The sequence below is a fragment of the Notolabrus celidotus genome, chromosome 3 (genome assembly GCF_009762535.1).
Source record: "Notolabrus celidotus isolate fNotCel1 chromosome 3, fNotCel1.pri, whole genome shotgun sequence".
Classification (NCBI taxonomy): Eukaryota; Metazoa; Chordata; class Actinopteri; order Labriformes; family Labridae; genus Notolabrus; species Notolabrus celidotus.
The window spans coordinates 3,761,767-3,781,787 of NC_048274.1; the positions used below are offsets into that span (position 1 = coordinate 3,761,767).

The following is a 20,021-nucleotide window of genomic DNA, read 5'->3' on the forward strand; positions in this document are numbered from 1 at the left end:
GGACATCGAGAAATGAGCTATTCAGACTACACTCATCTTTTGTACCAGGCTGTAAACATGTTTATTAATGCTGTAAAGATCGTCTTTTCCCCATTCATGTGTACGTGACTTCCGGTACTTCCGGAGCCAGCCTCAAGCGGATCCTCGATGATCTGCAGCTTTTAACATTTCCGCATTGACTCATATTTTTAGACCGGAGGTTGCCGCTTGGTTTAAGCCCGTCTAGGCAGCCCCTCAGTGGCTTTAAGTTTTAGGCTTAGCCGCTACAATAATAATAATAATAATAATAATAATAATAATAATAATAATAATAATAATAATTAATTAATTAAAATGAAAACAAAAAAATAAAGGAGCTCCCAAGTACTAGAATGCACAATAAGACATCAAGAGCAGAATAACATGTTTACATATTTATGAAGACCTTTAAAAAAATAAAAAATGTTTTAAGAAGTGATTCAAAATTACAATATATGTTTGCTAATCTTTATACTGTGGAACAGACTAACATTACATCCCACAGTGGGCACTAGCAGAGCTTTAAGACTCTTTGGTGAAGGGTCATGAGCAGTTTTGAAAACTGTGTTTGAGTGAACAGCAAAAACTAAAGTTTTAGAAAGACACTGATGTCATTACTTGACTTTGCAGTTTGCTATTTTTGTTTTAATGTACCGTGCATGCACAAAGCTGGACGGCTAGCGGCTTAGTTGCATGTTTACAGGGAAAACTGGTTGTTGCAGGGGCATCAGGATACAAGATTAATAGTCTTTAATCCACCAGGCCAGACAAAGCTTTAAGAACACTGTTTGAAATTGCAGCTCACTCAAGAAGACGCTGAATACGCATACACACAATGTTCCTCTATGATTGACTTGACAGACTGATTACACTTTATCGCCACCTGCTGGCCTGGTATCCTCAGAGCTTTCACAACCATTTCTGCATTGACATAGGGACTGAAGGGTTTTTGCAGGAAGAACTTTGTGAATATTTAAGTTCTTGTGAAATGTTTAATATAAACAGAGATGCTCATAAAAAATGAGCAGTTTAAAAATTGAAGTACAAAGAACAGTAAGATGTCTGCAACAAACAATGCCAGAAAAAAAGAGGGGAATGTTTATCTTTTTTTCTCATAATGTGGAGTGATTTTAAAGGGCTTGCTTCTCTGTTATTCATGCTGCCTGTTACTGTATACATGACTTAAAACCACCACAAAATAGAGAGAGGGGACTGGGAGAGAGGAGGGTACAGATAGAGAGGCCCAGTACAGACAGGAACTCACCGTAGAGGTATGAAATCCCCAGCAGTTCAAAGATAGCGATGATGACCAATGAGTAGGAGGCTGCGAACGTGTCGACCAGCTGAAGCATGTACATCCCGTTCTGTGACAAACACACAAGACATCACAAAATCACAGAATGAAGGCTTTATCATATGATGACACCTATCAACTCACCTCTGACTCTTTCACTCATCCTCTGACAGATTATTATAAATGAAACGTTGGAATTTTCAGCTGTTTTTTTTTATTTTTTTTATTCAATTTATTTGTAAAGGGACCATGTACAATATTTGACATAAATGTCACCATCTGATGCATTGTACCAGATTTAGCTTAAAGCTAATTTACATCTGCAGTCCCTTGGCAGGTCACAATTAAAACATCACATTGTAATCAGTGGTTGCAGTGTTGAGCATCCTTTAGCGGATTTTTCAGTTTGGTTTTGAAGAGATTGAGAGATTCACAGTTCTTAATATCCTCTGGTAAGGTGTTCCACTGAGTTGTGGCTTTCACAGATAAAGCTGACTGCCCAAAGGCAGAACGGCCAAAGGGCACATTGCAATTTCTGTACGAAGAGATTCTTGTGGATTTAACGGAGTCCACTGAGCGAAAGTTGATAAACTGACGCAGTGGTTAAGCCATTTAAAATCTTATAAACAAGACACAAATTTGAAAACAATTTAAAATTCTCAAAGCTGAAAAGATGATGTTTCAGGTTTGTTTATACAGAGAGTGAAGTGGTTTAATGACCGTCTCCCCAGCCTGACCCCAGCATGTGATACAATATGACTGTGTTTTTCCCTCTACAGAGATCTGGGGGGATTTTAGTAAGACTTAGTCGCCCCTCTCACAGCCCCGGCTGTGTTTTGCATGCAGAAATCTGTTGGCGTATTCAGAGAAAGAGTCCGAGGCACGGGGAGAATGCTTTGGGGTTTTTTTTTTTTTCTTCTTTCTCTTTTTTTTCTTTCTTTTTTCTTCCTCTTCTTCCTCTTGTCTGCATATATATTTCTGGTTTGTGTCATGTTTGTCACAAACTGTGAAATATTAATGCAATTTATTCTTGCAGCAAAAGAAAAGAAAGAAAACATTTTTCTTCTGTGCTTGTGACTGTGTGCATGCGACCATCACCATCCCTCTTAGAACTCTGGCCTATCTTTTATTGACAGCTAATATCATGTTCTGTAAAAGAGGGCGTGCACACCTAGGAAAGTAAAAGAAAGATTACACAAAGATATACAAAGGGACAGGGAAAGAGAAGGAGCGAGAGACCTAAGACACTTAGATGAAGAGGGACCATCTCAGGCACGGGGAGAATGCTAAAGCATCTCTGTGGTGAGGTGTCTGTGTGTAAAAAGGTGTTTTTGGGGTCCGTCTCGTACCTCTGTGATCATGGGGAATCCCAGAACGAAGAAGCAGGCACAGCAGATCAGCGTGAAGAGAGGTTTGTGTTTCCTCAGGTATTTGGGGAACTCGTCAGACACGGAGGTTACGATGGTCTCGATGGTGGCAAACTGAGAGGGAGAAGAGGAAGAAGGAAGATTAGCCAGAGAAAAGAGGAAACATGTTTAGACATGTATGATGGATGATGTGAAAGGAAGGCAAGGAGATGCTGCTCCAACTGAACTAGGATGTGCCAACAAAATAGAGAAAAGAAAACGTCTTCATTTCAGCTTTTTTGACAGGTTAGCTGAAGAGAGACAGAAAATGCGGGGACTTGAGAGTTGGGGAAGACATGCAGCAAATTGTGGACTGGCCAGGAGTCGAACCAGCGACCTCTGCGACAAGGACTATAGACTCTACGTGGGGTGCCACCAGCCCCCCAATGTCATAATTTCAGACCTTAATTAGATCACAATGAATGTGTTAATGCTGACAGCTCTACTAAGCATAGACTGTCTGTGTTGCAGACAGTGCTGAGAGACCTGCAATACATGGAGTTGTAGTGCACTCTGCTGGGCAAACTACATGCTATCACCCTTTCTATAACATGTCATCATCATCACATCTTTCTGCATTACATGATCCGTACAAAATGACTTATCATAAAAGCTTATATTAAAAAATGATGGAGTACTGAAGTCCTGTGAGATGATTATTTTTATCATGTCTGCGCAAGTTATTATCCTGCATGAACAAATTATAATCTTAGAGGCACACAAGATAACTTGCATGCGCAGGAGCAACATTTTTTAATAGCTCTGCAGGAAATAAACACATCAATATATATGGACTCGCTGTAGATGCACATCTCTCATTCGATGAAGGAATAAAAGTTCTCTCAGACTCTGCAGGTAGAGCTTTAGGAGCAGTTATCAATAAAGTTAAACTATGTAGTGACCTCGGTTACAAGACGTACACACAGCTGTTTAAATCATGTGTCTGTCCGATTTCAGATTACTGTGCAGGAGTCTGGGGTTATTTTAAGCAATCTAAGTGTGAAGCAGTTCAGAACAGAGCTATGCGTTATTTTCTGGGTGTGCATAAAAATGCCCCCAAACTTGCATTGTATGGTGACATGGGATGGGAACCTTGTGACATACGGCATATGGGCGACATGGTGAGACTGTAGATTTATTAATATGCCAGACAACCGGCTAACTAAACAAATCTTCTACTGGGATTATTCTAACAGCTACACCTGGACCTCAGAGCTTGCGAAAATATTTGACAAGGTAGGTCTCCAATATATTTATAGAAACATGTTAACCTGTAGTGTGAGTCAGATTAAAACAAAACTATTTGACACTTACAAACACAAATGGTTAGAAGAAGTCCGGTGTAAGCCCAAACTAAGAACATATTGTCTGTTCAAAAAAATGTATCACCCAGAGCTTTACGTCACTCTTAACCTAACCAGAGCTCAGAGGTCTGTCTGTGCTCAGCTGAGATCTGGTATCCTTCCTCTGGCATTCAAAACAGGTCACTTCCACTCTGTTCCAGAGGAGGAGAGAAAGTGTTCCTTGTGTGATCTGGAGGAAGTTGAAAATGAAATGCACTTTTTATTCTACTGTCCTTCAGATCATGATCTCAGGTGCCTCCTTTTCAAGAAAATATCAGAAAACTGTCCTGATTTGTTTTGCATGTCCGATGAAGATCGACTTCAGTTCCTGTTTACTCACAAAGTGTTTCAGTTTGCTCAGTTTGTGTTAAATGCCGTTCAGCAGCGTAGGAGCACACTCTATGTCTGATTTAGTTGTTGTCACTGCCAAATGTCTGAAGTGTACCTCTGTGCTTTTGAATTACTTTAGGTCATTGTTGGACATGTGCAGTATTGTAACTGCTCTTCTTTCTTCTATTTTTATTTTTCTTCTGATGTTGTTGCTCCTATTTTGTTTTGTTTTGTAGTGTCTTGTAAGTCCATATGGGCTGGGCACCTTAAGGTGCACGACACAATGAATGATAAATAAACTAAACTAAACTATATGTGTCATGGTCATATCAGCTGTCCGGTAAATCAGTCAGGCTCTACAGCAAAGTGTGATCAGCTGTTTTCACCACAGAAATACTGAAAAGTCTTAATCAAGCCAGTTTGCAGCAGAAATGAAACTCTCAGCTGGAAAGCTTCAAGTCGTCAGGTTTAAAACATTCCATCAGAGCAGCTGCTGCAGTCAGAGCATCCAGTGTTGTGAGGTGTTTGCCTTCAGCTCAGCCAACAAACCCATTTCAGGGTAATTTCTGATAAAACAGATAAAATAAATAAGACCATTACCCTAATCCTGAGCAGGTAATGTTTGTGAACACATTGGGTTTCTGAATTTAGATGACAATCAGGAGACCTGACAGGTGGAGTCTGTGCAGAGATTAGCCAATCCAACAAGAAAGTAAAAGGGCCTCATAACCCAGAGGACAGCAGAGGATGAATATATAAACAAGCAAATAGAGGGAAGTTGGCATGGTGTGTGTTTGTGTGTGTGCATGCTGTAGAAACTCATTGGCACCGAACTATCTCTGCTCCACTCCTCGCCTTCCTCCTGAGCTCCCAGAACTAATTTCCCGTCAGCATCCCAAGCCTATTATCATCAGGCTGCTTTCTACAACAAAGCCACCATCAGCCCGCTCCTCAGAGCCGCCGCCGCTGCCAAAGCAAAGTAACATCTTCATTTACTGTTGCTGTTGACTCGTGTCTTAATGTGCCACTGTGCCCTCTGCTCCTCTGCTCGCCTCAGGAGCATCACGCTTGCACTTGGAGCAGTTAGTGTTTTATCTGCAATTGTTTGCTCAGGATTGTACCTGGAGGTGCTCTGGACTCTGGAAATGTTTGTTCACTGCAGTAACGTAAGGAATGCATCAGTGCAGTCACTCACACAATTAGAGTTTTTTGGAACTTGTGAATTGAGTCCAGCACTTAAAAGCTGCATTAGCGCCTTGAGGGCTTAGAAACAAGCTAATATTAAATGAGTTAAATGGAGCTTATTTCCCTGGTCATCAAACACACGGAGGCTCACCTTTGATTACATTTTTACAAAACTGAAATTTGGCTCTGAAGAGTTGAACTTCTTTCTCTCTTATGAGCTCTCAGGGGAAATATCTGCTTCTTTACCTGTTTTAATACTCTCTGTTATTTATGGGCTAACTTTGTTTGTGTCCTGTCACGGGGAAGGTAGTGTTCAGTTGGTTAATCAGAACCTTTTTGATTAACAGAGACTGCATGCTACTGAAAAACCAAGACTGATGAGTGATCAGAGTGTGTGGGAATAACAAAACAATGAGCTGAAAGGCACTAAAACAGACCGTATGGGAGAAGAGAAAAGCAGAGGATGGTGATATCTCTCTGTGGCTTTGTCGCTTTGCATTATACATACAATGCATGCATATTTGTCCCATTGTTAAGTTATACATATTTACTATCTTATCTTAACCCTCCTTTTATGTTCGTTTCTTGGGGACAGCAATAATATTCCTGGGTCAACTTGACCCGGGGCATATTTAATTACTCAAAAGTATCAGAACCCCAAAAAATCCCAATAAACGTTTTTAAAATCTCATTATTAACTCCATTACTAACCATTTAAATCAATATTTAGCACATTGGTGTACTTTAATTTTCACAGATCAAAGTTCAAAGAGGATAATTCACTCATTTTTTATGAAAATTCATGTTAAAACTTTTTATATGTACATTGGAAAGTGATTGGGGTGAAATATGTCACACAGTTGCAAAGAAACATTTAGCATTTGGCACTTCTGACCCCTTTTTAGCCTCCACTTTGACTCCTCGGTCAGGTTGACCCATCAACAGTATCTGTGTAATATAAACATGCAGGGGGGGGTTTCAAATGTGTGAAATGAACTGTTTTCATTTCATATGTTGTTTACGCTAATTAAGCCAAGTAGAAGAAGTTTTATAGCTAAAAAACACGTTCAACATTTCTTTTTGAATTTTTGAATTTTAAAATGGGTCAATTTGACCCGCAACATAACAGGAGGGTTAAAAAGTTCATAAATTAAGCTTTTCAATAATTTTTTCTTTAGCCAAGTATTTCAAAGTTAAGAAGACTGAAATGAATGTTGTTTTTAAAGCTGTACAGTTTTGTTGTTGGACTTTTTAGTGAGAGAAATAATTTATAACTGATAAGAAAGCATCAAAATAATCCTCTTTCTTTGCATTTAGGTATGTTTCCTGTGTTTCCATCTGTCTCTACACACTGTGCACTAAATGCTAAGTAATGCAAAATAAAATGGGACTGTGCAATCTTTTTATCTCTGAATGCCTGACTGTTGAATGCTGTGTGTGTCTCTTGTTTTTATTTATGTTTATTTGTGTCTACTGTTTTTATGATTTTGTATTTTCATTTTACTACTGTTCTTTTTAATGCATCTTTTTGCACTGAAATGGGTTGCACCTCAATTTCGTTGTACAATGACAATAAAGAAATATTCATTCATTCAGAAGCCAAAGATCTTTGATTGCACAGTTAAGATCCGGTATTCTTCCTCTTGAGGACAGTCGATTCAAAAATATCCCAGAAGGAAACAGACTCTGTGAGATGTGTGATTTCAATGAAGTGTACTTTACAAATTATTATGACCTCAGAGAGATTTTGTTTCAAGAAATTGCCTGTAAAAAGCCTGAAATATTGTCGTGGAGAGAGGTGCAAAAACTTAACTGGTTGTTTAATTCTAACATGTTTAAATTTGCTGATTTTGAATCAAAAGCCTAAAAAGGAGACAAGATAGTCTTTTTAAGTAGTGTGCATTTTTATTTGTATTATTTTCTTTTATTCTGTTATAATTTTCTCCCTCAGTTTCCTTTACAAGGAATGATCGTGCTGATCTGCTGCTACTGTATGAACCATCTGGACCTCTGAGGTCATCAGGTACTGGTCTGCTTTCAGTTCCTAGAGTCAGACTGAAACATGGTGAAGCAGCGTTTAGTCATTATGCACCACATATCTGAAACACACTCCCTGAAAGCTGCAGGTCTGCTCCAACTCTCACCTCTTTTAAATCAAAGACTAAGACATTTTTATTTGCCACTACCTTCCTATCTTAGCTCATTTTAAAAGATGTAAATGCAAATTTTAATTTAATTTTTTATATATTTGTAATTTTCCTTTTCTTTTCTGTTTTATCATATTTGTCATTTTAATTGTGCTCTTTTATGCTTGTCTGAATGTCTCCAATGCTTTTAATGTTTTAATGTAAAGCACATTGAGTTGCCCTCGTGTATGAAATGCACTATACAAATAAAGTTCCCTTGCCTTACCTTGTGCACTCTGACCCTGGACTGTGTGAATCTATGGTGTCTTGTAAGCCCATGCAGGCTGGGCATATGATTGTATGCATGACACAATAATAAAATAAAAACTTCAAACTTCTGTTTGTGTCTGCAACATTGCAGTGCCATCCAAAACACTCATATTAACACGCATTAATAAAGGTATACATATTCTTGCTGCACACTGCATGCTGCCTTACAGACATGAAACAGAAGTGAATCTGTGGCTCAGGTGTGTTTGATTATCATTTCAAGTGTTTCCAGTAAATAATGCAAAACAATGATCCACAGTTCACGCTGATATGTGCAAACACTGTTAGGAACTTGAAAGCTGGAGCCTCCTCACTCAATGTAGTGTACTTCAACTGAACTCAAACTTTGCATTACGTCAGTGTTGTTGTTATAAAACTTCAGGGTCAACTTCATTTCACTCAATCCAATCACACAGACCCCCTTCTGCTCCAGTACCCGGAGAGCTCCAGCACTTCAGCTGAAATCAGTCACAGTGGGTGGTGTGTATGGGTAATTATGCTAATTGGGTCAATGTTTGCAGCGTTTATACTTAGCTGGATGGCGCAACAAAAGTTGAGAGTGTACTTCAGAGCAAGCTGAAGTCAAGAGACTGTTGACGCCGACATAAAGATGATGGATGTTGTGGAAGTTTGGAGAAGTTCGGCTACAGAAACAGACAGTGTGCTTTTCTCTTCGATCTCTCTCATGGACTGAAAGACCACAGAATTTACTGACACATGACTCTGATCTTAGACTGAGCTTAGACTGATCTTAACTTTTAGACAGTAAGAATAATACTGATGTTATCATTCAATGAACTGACTGTAAATGAAAACCTGAATTGCTTGGAGTGACACAAGAAAGTTATCAGTGCATTTGAAGCTCCTCTGAGTATTTAAGCCTGTTAGCCAATTAGCTGGTTTTAAAACACACTTACAGTTTTGTTAAATCTCAGTTCATTAATCATCTTCACCTCTTGGATCATGCTGCTGCTCTGAGCTATGAATGTTGTACAATGAAACAGACATGGATGTGTAAAAGCTGTTGATGAGTATTGACAGGAGATTATGGAGATCTTCTGCCCCCTGGTGGCCAAACAGCATTTAAGGATTTGTTTTTTGTAACTTGTCTTATTCAGGTTCAGCAGTCTGGATTTAATGTAATCACACTTTGAAGACAAATACACTACCAATCAAAAGTTTGGAAACACCTTCTCATTCAAGGGTTTGTATTTATTTGAATTATTTGAAACACTGTAGATTAATACTGAAGACATCAAAACTATGAAAGAACATATATGGAATTATTTAATGAACCAAAAAGTGTTAAACAAAGCAGAATATGTTTTATATTTTAGATTCTGTAAAGTAGCCCCTTTTTTCCTTCATGACAGCTTTGCACACTCTTGGTATTCTCTCAGTCTGCTTCATGAAGTGGTCTCCTGGAATGGTTTCTAATGAACATGAGCCTTGTCAAGAGTTCATTTGTAGAATGACTTGCCTTCTTAATGTGTTTGAGACCATCAGTTGTGTTGTTCAGAGGTAGGGTTAGTACACAATGGATAGCCCTATTTGACTACTGTTGTAATCCAGATTATGGCAAAACCAGATTATTTCATAGTTTTGATGTCTTCAGTATTAATCTACAATGTTGGAAATAATTAAAATAAATAAAAACCATTGAATGAGAAGGTGTGTCCAAACTTTTGACTGGTAGTGTGTGTATTTATAATTCTGAGGAGTTTATCTGTAGGAGCTGAAATGTCTCTATATTGATCTGAATGTCAGATTGTGTCTCTAAAGCGAGCGCATGTGGAGATGTAAAACCACACATCATCCTTACTGTGGAAACCTTTCCTTGTTTTCATTGTCAGGACATATTATGCTCTTACGCACAGCTGAAACACACACATGCACACGCACGCACACAAACACACACTAAAGGAGCAGTGGTTACCATGGTATCCAGGCCAAGAGTCAGGAGCATGAGGAAGAAGATGATCGCCCAGAAAGGAGACAGGGGGAGTCTGGTCAGAGCCTCTGGGTACACCACGAACGCAATGCCTGGACCTGTCACACACAAACACACACAAAAACACACACACACACACACACGTGAATAAACATGCACACACTCTATGCTCACATCAGATCAAATGATTGAACTGTTTCAGGTGTGTGTCAGTGAGCAGTGTCGACCTGCTCCTGCTGCCGCATGCTGGTTTGCTATCTTACCTTCATCTGCCACCTTCTCTATCGGCACTTTCAACTCATGTGCCATGAAACCAATGACGGAGAAGATGACAAACCCAGCAAATATGCTGGTGGCACTGTTTGTACATGTCACTATAACAGTGTCCCTGCAGGGGAGAACGAGACAGAGAGAAGAAACAGAGGCTGAATGAGCACATAGAGAGTTCTGCAGTATTTTGACAAGTGTCAGATAAAAGGAAGACAGTTTTATACAATGCAGTAATTGCTGGTTTTTGCACATGGAAGAAAAATGTGTTATGGCGCCCTCTGGTGGTCGAAATGAATACTCTGCAAATAAATGGTTCTAGAAGATATCAGGCGGTTACAGAGAGTGTACACAAGGGGGCGCAGTTAACATTGTGAGGATATGTCTGCTATTTTATTCTCAGCATCCAAAGCCTGATGATAATAGGCTTGGGATGCTTTTTAATGCAATCTAGTACAATCACTTTATTTTATATCAATGCAGGCCTCTTGAATGATTCATGTGTGTGAAAATATCTCAACATACAGATAAGGTCCTGGAGTGTTGTCGGACTTTTATGGTTGAAATTGTTTACACGATTAACTCGAAACGTGATAGAGATCGGCAGGTGTTTTGGTTTAAATCGCGACCCTGTTAACTGGAGACTTTCAGCCGGATGCATCCCTCATAAACGTCTTTAGATGATCATTAAATATCTGATGAGGATATTTTGAAATCTTAATAAAAATTAAATTAGTTTGCATTCCCAGGAACTCCCTCTGTGTTTCAACAGCTTTGTAAACTCCACAAACACTGACACGTTCAGCTGAAGGTCTCCAGTTTACAGGGTCACTTTTAAAACCGGAACACCGGTAGAGACGATTCGCGGTGGGTTTAGAGAAGGCTACTGTTACAAAGCTGCTAAATCAAGAGAATCACAGCTTCTTCTTTTGAAAAGTACACACACATACAAAAAAGATAGAACAAATAAAAACTAATGAAAGAAAGAGAAATCAAGTGAATCACAGATGTGTGTGATGTTATTGTGGATGACGGGCCGAATAAAAACACTGCAGGTAATCTACCAATCAGACACGTTCAGCATTGCAGGCCCTGCCCCCCAAAAGTCCCGGGACCTTTGAGAAGTACTAACCCCCAAGCAGGGTCTTTTCAGGGGGGAGATTATCTACCCCTGAACTAATTTTTGGACCCTGGTTCCTCCGGTTGAAACGCTTGTAGTTCAGAGGTAAAGTCCCTAGTTCTGGGGTAAAGTTCCTCCGGTCGAAAACCGCCTTTAAACACAACTCATTATTACTCTTCTTTCTTCTCTGAGTTGTGGTGATACAAGAAAAAGTTGATTTTTATAAAACTGTTCTCTTTTGATGTATTATTTTAAAATGCAGCGTAAGCTTTCAGAACTCTACTTTCACCACACAGGGGTCAAAATGTTTGTGCATTCAGATGATCCTGAACAACCTTTTTTATGTTCTGTGAGTTAAGGGAGATGCAATGCGTTAGATGAGGGACAACCAAAGAAAGACTGAGCTGTCGGCTGCAAAGAGAGTCATTTATTAATGACATTTCTATCACACATACAGAGACATCTGCAGTGACACTTTGAATTGTCTGCCAGAAGAATAGTTTACCTTTTGTGTGTTTACCTGTAGCAGTTATTGTGAAACTTATTGTAGGAGGAGAGAGTGATGAGGCCTCCCCATGCAGCCGACAGAGAGAAGAAGATCTGAGTGGCTGCGTCTTTCCATACCTGAAGGAGGTGAGGGAGAGGAGATTGCAGATGAAGAGCAAACAGCAGGAAAGACATAACAGCCGGGTGATAACAAGCAGGCGTCAGGTACCTTTGCATCGCTCAGTTTCTCCCACTTTGGTGTGATAAAGTAAAGGATGCCATCGAAGGCACCGGGGAGGGTCACTCCTCTGATGAGCAGAATGACCAGCACCACGTAGGGAAATGTGGCTGTGAAATACACAACCTGAGCAGAGAGGAGACAAGAGAGGGGAAAATGAGAAAGACAGGGAGGTGAAGGGATGACAGCATAAGATGTTTAGAAAAGCAGTTCACTGGAACTCAGTCCTTCAAGACTTTTCCTCTTCACCTCGCTTTGCATTTAGTTTTCACTCATTCCTTCTTCACAGTGCACCGCGTCCATTTCACTTTGGTAGTTATTCGTCAACAAGCATCAATCCTAGACCCAATCATTACCAAAGAGCCAAACAAGTTTCATGGGAAGGACATTATTTTTCCTGCATGTGGAATAATTTGCATTCCCCTTCTCTCAAGCACCATGCATTCCTATGTTTGATGATAACTTAAAGTCCACTAAAGGAAAGTAGACGTGAAGTTCCTGAGAGTCTTTAATGAACAAAAAGTCAGAGTTGTTCTGCAGCTGCATGTCTTTAAATGTTGCAACAGTGCATGTTACATTCATGCCCAGTAGAGGGCAACATTGCACAAGAATTCAACCTGAATAAGCTCTTTCACAAACACTAATATGTTTCTGCATGTTCTCAGACCTTTATCAAGGGAGGGAGGGAAATTGAACTCCAGAGATTGAAGCCAATTTATGTCAGTGAAGAGTCAGATCTGGGAATAATGCAGGGAGAATAATCCTCCTTTCCCTCAATTTCAACAAGGTAACTTATTGCATGCATTGCATTTAAAATCTTACTGTTAAAAAAAGTTTAATTAACTTCGTCTATCATTTAAGGTGTCAGTATGTTAACAATCTGATTGAATTGATTTTCATTGTGCAGTTGTTCTGTGGACAGGTTGTAGAAAAAAGCCCAAATCCTTTCAGATTGAGTCAACGCTGCGTGGAGTTTGTAGATTACATCTTATATTATTAAATATTAAACTCCTGACTTGAAAAATTGAATTTAAAAGCTCAAAAGCTTGCATTCAAAGAAACAAGACAAGTTCTCAGATAACTTTGAAATAGGAGATTATATTGAAAATGACTGAATCTGTTTGTTTGTCAAGCTCAGAGGAAGATCCACAACGACACAACTTCTAACGACAGCAGGAGCTGCACAAAGTAAACATGACTTGTTCTTCTGTTCAGGACCAGCGAGGCTACCTTACACATGTCCCCGCTGCAGGGATCAGAACCTAAAGGGTTCCCTCTACAGCGGACCAGACGTGCAGACAGCAGAGGTCAGAGGTCAGAGAGTCACAGTGTGAGTTCTCTTACCTTTCCTGATGACTTGATTCCTTTGGCTAAAGAGGCGTAGACAATGAGCCAGGCCAGCATCAGACAGCCTGCCAGAGGCCACCGGATGTCTCCTGGGAATTCTATTCCTTTAGAGATGTGCAACACGTTGTACCTGCAGGAGGATCCAAACAGAAACTCAGTCTGAGCACAAAAACAAAACATTACACTGCACTAAAACTCTGTAGGTTAAATAAAGATCTGTACTCCAAAGATTCTTCATGCTATTTGGTCCTCCTTGTTTAAACTGACTCCCCTGGAGGTCTTATTTAATGTAATGAAGGATTCTTTCAGGGCTGCCACATTATTTTAACATGCATCACCACAAATAAACTGCAGTCAGTGATTTAAATTAAATCAGGTGTCAAGAGACTGCACGCCTAAATTGAATGGAAATCAGAAACCTTTTTTTGTGCTTTTTCAAACAGTGATACCTTTATTTCAAGGTCAGACTTTGCAACTCTTTAAAGATTTTTTCACGCCTTTCTGCAGAAGATCGTCTGGTAGAAATAATGTCAAATCAGGAGTTTTGGTCACTTTTTCGAAGGTTTTGTCATCTCTTTCCAGACCAAGTTTGAGTCTTGATCCTGCAAAACTCAATTTAAAGCAGTAAGCATTAACTATTCAACTCTTATTGTTATGAAGAGCCGAGTCTTAGTATCTTCAAACCATGTTCCTCTGACAGATAAGGCAGATTTGAAGGCCAAAATCATCTAACTCTCATATTTGTGGATTAAAGCAGAAATATTGGACTCTGAGCTGAAAACCAAACAGGACATGTTCATTTTCTTTTTATCTCACTGCTGTATTTATCAAGCACTCACTTGAAGTACTCCTCACTGGGGCTGACGTAGGTCTTGTTTCCGTCCACGGTCATGTTGATCAGTTTGCTCAGGTTTCCCACAGCGTTCGCGGACAGACAGAAAGAGGAGTTCTTGATGGAGGTGATGTTTCTGTCCCGCAGGATGCACGTGTCTGTTCCAATCAGAAACCAAAACACGTAAGAGGAGAGACCTGCAGAGAGCTGCTGTGGGACAGAGCTTACTGTCTGCTTTCCACACTGACAGTAGAACAGGAGTGAATGGACCGATGTGATCAGGAGAGACGGATGCAGGTCTGAAGACTGCAGCGAGGACCCTCAGTTAAAACTGTGTTAGAGTTATTTCTTTAGATGAACGGCCAGATTTTATAAAACTAAATATTTTTCAGTCTGTGATTACGTCAAGTTAGAAAACCAGTTTAGTTGTTGACTGCTCATTTTTAATGAAGATATGACAGGGGAAAAAACTCTCTTTTCTAAAAACATTATATATTATATATATAAGACAGTTTTTTAAAATGCACCCTGAATCTAAATGTAAACTATTTTCCACTCACAGTTTATTTTACTAATTAAAAAAAGTTAAATATTGACTGAAACTGCAACTAACTGGCCTCATATCCTTGTTTTTGACTATATTAAACAATGACTAAATCCCTCAGGGGCAGATACTTATGTCTGGGTTGCTGTAACAACTGAATTTCCCCCCCGGGGGATCAATAAAGTAATATCTTATCTTATCTTATGCACATTTTTTTACCTATATCTGGTTAAAAATATAATATAAAATATCAAAAACATAACCTGAACTTTTGACTGCAATGTGCCTGAAACAAAATTCAGGGATGCATTAATATAGTGGATTGAATTGGAATATTATTGAACACCAAGTTTACATAAAAGTGACATTTTGTGCAGCAGGAAGGTAATTTTTTATGGATTGGTGTTGCTTGAGAACTCCTGTCCTATAATAAACTCATACACTCATGTTGTATTTTAACCATTACTTTGAGGTTTTAATAAAATACTTTACTGTTATGTTTGTTTTAAATTAAGGATGGGGTTTTGGCGATAGAATTTCCATAGTATTTATTTTTTTTCAGGTCTTTTGTGATGTTTAAATAATACTAGTGCACCCCAGAATAAGCAGAAATGTGATGTCAACATTCTAATTCAGCAAGCTTAATTTGGTGAATTATTATTTTTCATTCTAATTTTAGATTAGCTTGCTATACTTTTTATAATAGAAATATCTTGTATTTATTTTTCTATTTCTAAGACTGATAGTCCCACAGACTGTAAAGTGAGCCTGCAGTGTCGCATAGCCACCACCAGGGGTCAGCCTCGAGCTCACCGCAGCACTGCAGCAGCTCAGCCAGTTTACAGTAAATTTGTCAAGCAAGCAGTTTTTGTGCTGAATTCACAGAATCTCTGGAGGCAAATATTACAAGAAATGAGCCGAATTTCGATATCTATTCGACGCACATCGACAACAAACAACTGCACGCACAATCTCTCCTCACAAAAACCAGATTTTATCTCCAGTTTCATTAAAAATTAGAGCAAGACAGACTGCTCCAGATGTGTGTTCCACATTCACGGGGTATAAAACACAATATTCTGACGTTATCACACAGGAGAAAAATCTGAATATGTCTCAGATACTCTTTCAAGGCTTAATATTTCAAACTGAGGGCCCTCCTGCACATTTCATCAGAATGAATCTCACAGATAAAGTGAAGTGTTGTGAATTTAAAGTGTTTCTGAGGGTGGAAACACTGCAGAGATCACAGGTCAGGATTCATTATACTGCAGGACACCTCAGCTGAGGGAGTCATGACGCATTGCGCAATGTGGAGAGAGAGAGAGAGAGAGAGAGAGGGGTACATTTACTGTGTGTGATAGTGTGTGTGTGTGTGTGGAGGTGTGTGTCTTACCTAACAGCAGCATGTCTTTGTCCTTACATTCCACCGTGTTCCAATCATTCCTACAGTTAGCCCATGGCAGTGAGCCCTTCAACGAAGCGAACAGGTAGTACAGTGTCCAGCACATTATAATATTATAGTATATGGCTATCAAGACAGATATTATCAACATGGCAATCCCGCAACCTAAAATAAATAAATGAGACGAAATATATAAATTACTCTTAAGAAAAGTGGAGAACTCGTAATGATAAAAATCAGCTTTATTTTTGAATTTGTTGGATTCTTTTATTGCTTGCTCAGTGGGGGCAGTTTACCTTGCAGAGCTGGGATGCATTTCCACACTGACACGGGGCCCTGGCTGGCAAACTGGCCCAGAGACACCTCCAGTAAAAAGATAGGGATCCCGGCAATGCCCAACATTGTCAGGTAGGGGATCAGAAAAGCTCCTGCAAGGGGAATCAAAGAGCAGGCTGCAGAGAGGCCGGAAAAACTAACAGACAAACACTTCTAATAAATATGACTGAAATCAGCACATATGTGGACTTGTGTCTGCTGACACTTTAACAACCAAAACACATCAATACACCTGGATTCACCATAAATATATCACTTTACTGTCAATAACTTTGATTATTATTATTATTATTATTATTATTATTAATAATAATAATAATAATAATAATAATAATAATAATAATAATAATAATAATAATAATAATGTTGAACTATCTCTATTCATTAATACCATATGTTGTGGATTTTTCAGCTTTTCTGGTGACATTAATATATTATTTCAGTGCAAATTTTGCTGATCTTTTCATTTTTCAAATGGAATAAACCACTTAACAAAAAAAAAATGTAAAAATATAATAATAGTAATATAAAAATAAATTATCTTAAGCATATAGCCTATTTTTTTTTTTTTTGGTATAACAATTTTAACCCATTTAAAGGTCTACAAAATTATCAGACACAAAAAACAAAGACCTGATTTAAACTCTGCAAATTCATATTTTTTGTGCAGTTTTTTATTTTTTTCGTTTCTCACATTCAAAAATTTCTGACTCAGTGCCATGAACAAAAAACTCTTACCTCCACCATTTTGGAAGGCAAGATAAGGAAACCTCCACACGTTGCCCAGTCCCACCGCATAGCCCACCATGGACAGAATAAAATCCAGTTTATTGGACCAGTTTCCTCTGGCCTTATTCTCATCTCCCTCCTCGTCATCATCTTCAGCCTGAGAGGAGAAAAACATCTCTTCATTTTCTAATAAGACAGGTTTAACCTATTTACACCAGAGTCCCATTAAAGCATTGAAATGTTGGGCAGAAAGCCTGGTCCTGAGGAAATATCATTTTCGGTGTATAGACAATGCAATGCAAAGAATACTGTTGAAATAAAAATCATTATTATGGTCTAGAAATTAGCTACCATACAGCAACATCAAGATACCTTTAATTATTGAGTCTTGAATGCATATTATCTGAGGATGAAACATGTATTTTTCTCAGTATTTCTCCACATTTTGCAGTTTCTCTGTTTATTTCGTTCTCGGTTGCAGCTCTCCACTGACTGTATATGCAACTCTTCTCCAGCTGCACTTAAAGAGACATTATTACCACCAAACCGGTCGAAATTACTAAATTCACATGCAATTAAAAAAAACAGCTAAGGGCCACATAAACATGGCTGCAAATACCAACAGAGATGCGTAATTACAGCTGCAGCAGAAGGTCTGTGCAAATTCATAAAAGACACTGCATGAATATTCAGAGAAAGACACAGCAGCATGCATGGGAATGTGTGTTTGCGTGTGTGTGGTTGTGCATGTGAGGGATGGGGAGTTCCCTCGCGGGGACTGGAGACAATCCGCAGTCTCGTGTAATACAGAGCTGTCCTATCAACCAGATAACACCTGGGCTTCTGGGCCATACCAAGTGTGAGTGCTGAGAGCAGGGAGCACCGAGAAATACCGCGAGAGTGTGATTATCTTAATCTCTAACCATTGTGTGTCTGTGAGCAAAGATCAGCCAAACAAAACCACAGAAACAGGATCCTTTCTTTTTCTTAAGACGAATAGTTTCATTAGGAGCTGATTCTCCCTCTGCACTGACTGCAGATCTAAAAATCACACTAATTATTAAATACCACCTCTGTTTTCATTCTCTTGTATTTTGCTGACACAAGCACATCTGAAAGTTTTGATGGCACATCAGATTGGTGCAGAGGGATCAGGGCATGATGCAGAGCAGGCACCAAAAAGCTCAAGATCCACCCAGAGTAGACAACTCCTCCCCCCAACTCATTCAGCTTTTTGAGGTCTGAGCTTTTTACGCACACAGTTACAGACACGTTCATTCAGCATGCTCAGGCCACAGCAGTAAAATATTCATTTTCACAAATTCACACTAGGGAACAAAATAACGACATCACTAAAGCCTCAGTTAGAAGAGGAAAATAACAATAACAAACATCCAGATCAGTTATGGCCTCTAAACGTTTACTCCTTACTGTGCGTAAAGCCCGAAGCATCCACTGATTCAGTTCTGAAGTTAGAAGGCAATAATTGAGCACTTTGCTCACAGCTTAAGTGAGGTAACAAAACAAAATCAGTGCTTGCATCACATTTATTCTTAAGGGGACACAAATCATGTGTCCGTCTCTCACTCCACCACACACCATCAGCACTGATCTACCCTGCACGATGATACATGTACATATACAATGCAACAATTCTCCAAGCAGAATTCCATGTTTCTATTTATTTTATTATTTAACTACTATTTATTTTAATGTAAAACTACCTCTGCAACTCACCACTGCACTTGTATCATATTTTTTTAGCCTGTACATATTAGTCATGCCTATTTGTTGTTGTTTTTGTATTTATAGCTGATGTTATTGTTATTATTTTTATTAGTATGTCTTATTCTTATGCCTTGTACAAAGAGAGCACAGTTTACCAAAGTCAAATTCCTTGTGTGTTCAAGCATACCTGGCCAATAAAGCTGATTCTGATTCTGATTCTGATTCTAAAACTCCCAGGGGTTTGCACCTTCCCCTGTCTGGAGCCCAGCAGGTTAATCCAGTCAGCTTTTTTTCATCACCATCACCATCCACCCCACACCTCCTGCCTCCAGCTCTTCCGTGAAGGAAACGGTTCATTTAGCTGACTTACCCCCGTCACGGTGCCGGGCTGAACAGACGTGTTCCCATCTGTTCCCAGTATGATGGTGGTCTGGCTCATAGCCGTCCAGTTGCCCACGGTGTTGTTCTGCTCCGTGGTGGCCCGGAGCGGGTCTCCACCATACGGGGCGGACCCCCCACGGGCTGATCCCACGGAATCCTTCCTAAAGGCCGAATTAGCGGCCACGGCTCCAGGAACCGGTGGAGGAGGGTTGTTTTTAAACGTCCCATACGCTTTACTGCTGTCCGGTTCTCCAGGTTTATTTTCCGTGGAACAAAAAGTTTTGCTCTCGTTGCAGGGGGGCGGCGGCTGGGGCGCCGGGTGGTGGTGAGGGGCGGGCGGGGGACACGCAGCAGTGTTGTCCGGTTTGTTTGTTGTAAGTCCCGCAGCTCCGTCTGGCTGCTGCGTGGGGATGTAGCCCGTTGGAGCGCTGGGCGGCTGTTTGGCCATGTTGCTCTGGTCAGAGAAATCCTGGAACATGGAGGGGACAAGATCAGACAGACAAAAAGCTGCAGGACGGCAGAAAGCGAGGAGAAGCAGAGAGGCTGCTGCAGCCCATATCTGATTTAGAACTAAAATGCTCTATTCTCTTTCTGCAGCATGGTCTGGGCTCTGGCTGCTCTATAG

General features: G+C 39.7%; 1 protein-coding gene across 1 annotated transcript in view; it reads right to left on the reverse strand.

The window, feature by feature from the left end:
- The window catches only part of slc6a5 (solute carrier family 6 member 5), a 34,305-nt gene extending 14,759 nt beyond the window's left edge, over positions 1-19,546 (reverse strand). The window contains exons 1-12 of the mRNA XM_034679521.1: positions 19,386-19,546; positions 17,297-17,444; positions 16,519-16,650; positions 16,214-16,387; positions 14,281-14,431; positions 13,439-13,571; positions 12,086-12,220; positions 11,891-11,994; positions 10,247-10,371; positions 9,969-10,081; positions 2,662-2,793; positions 1,283-1,382 (exon numbers count right to left, since the gene is read on the reverse strand). Coding sequence (XP_034535412.1) covers positions 1,283-1,382; positions 2,662-2,793; positions 9,969-10,081; positions 10,247-10,371; positions 11,891-11,994; positions 12,086-12,220; positions 13,439-13,571; positions 14,281-14,431; positions 16,214-16,387; positions 16,519-16,650; positions 17,297-17,444; positions 19,386-19,454 — 1,516 coding nt within the window. The 5' untranslated portion in view covers positions 19,455-19,546. The remainder of the gene's footprint in view (positions 1-1,282; positions 1,383-2,661; positions 2,794-9,968; positions 10,082-10,246; positions 10,372-11,890; positions 11,995-12,085; positions 12,221-13,438; positions 13,572-14,280; positions 14,432-16,213; positions 16,388-16,518; positions 16,651-17,296; positions 17,445-19,385) is intronic.
- Positions 19,547-20,021: the final 475 nt, after the last annotated feature.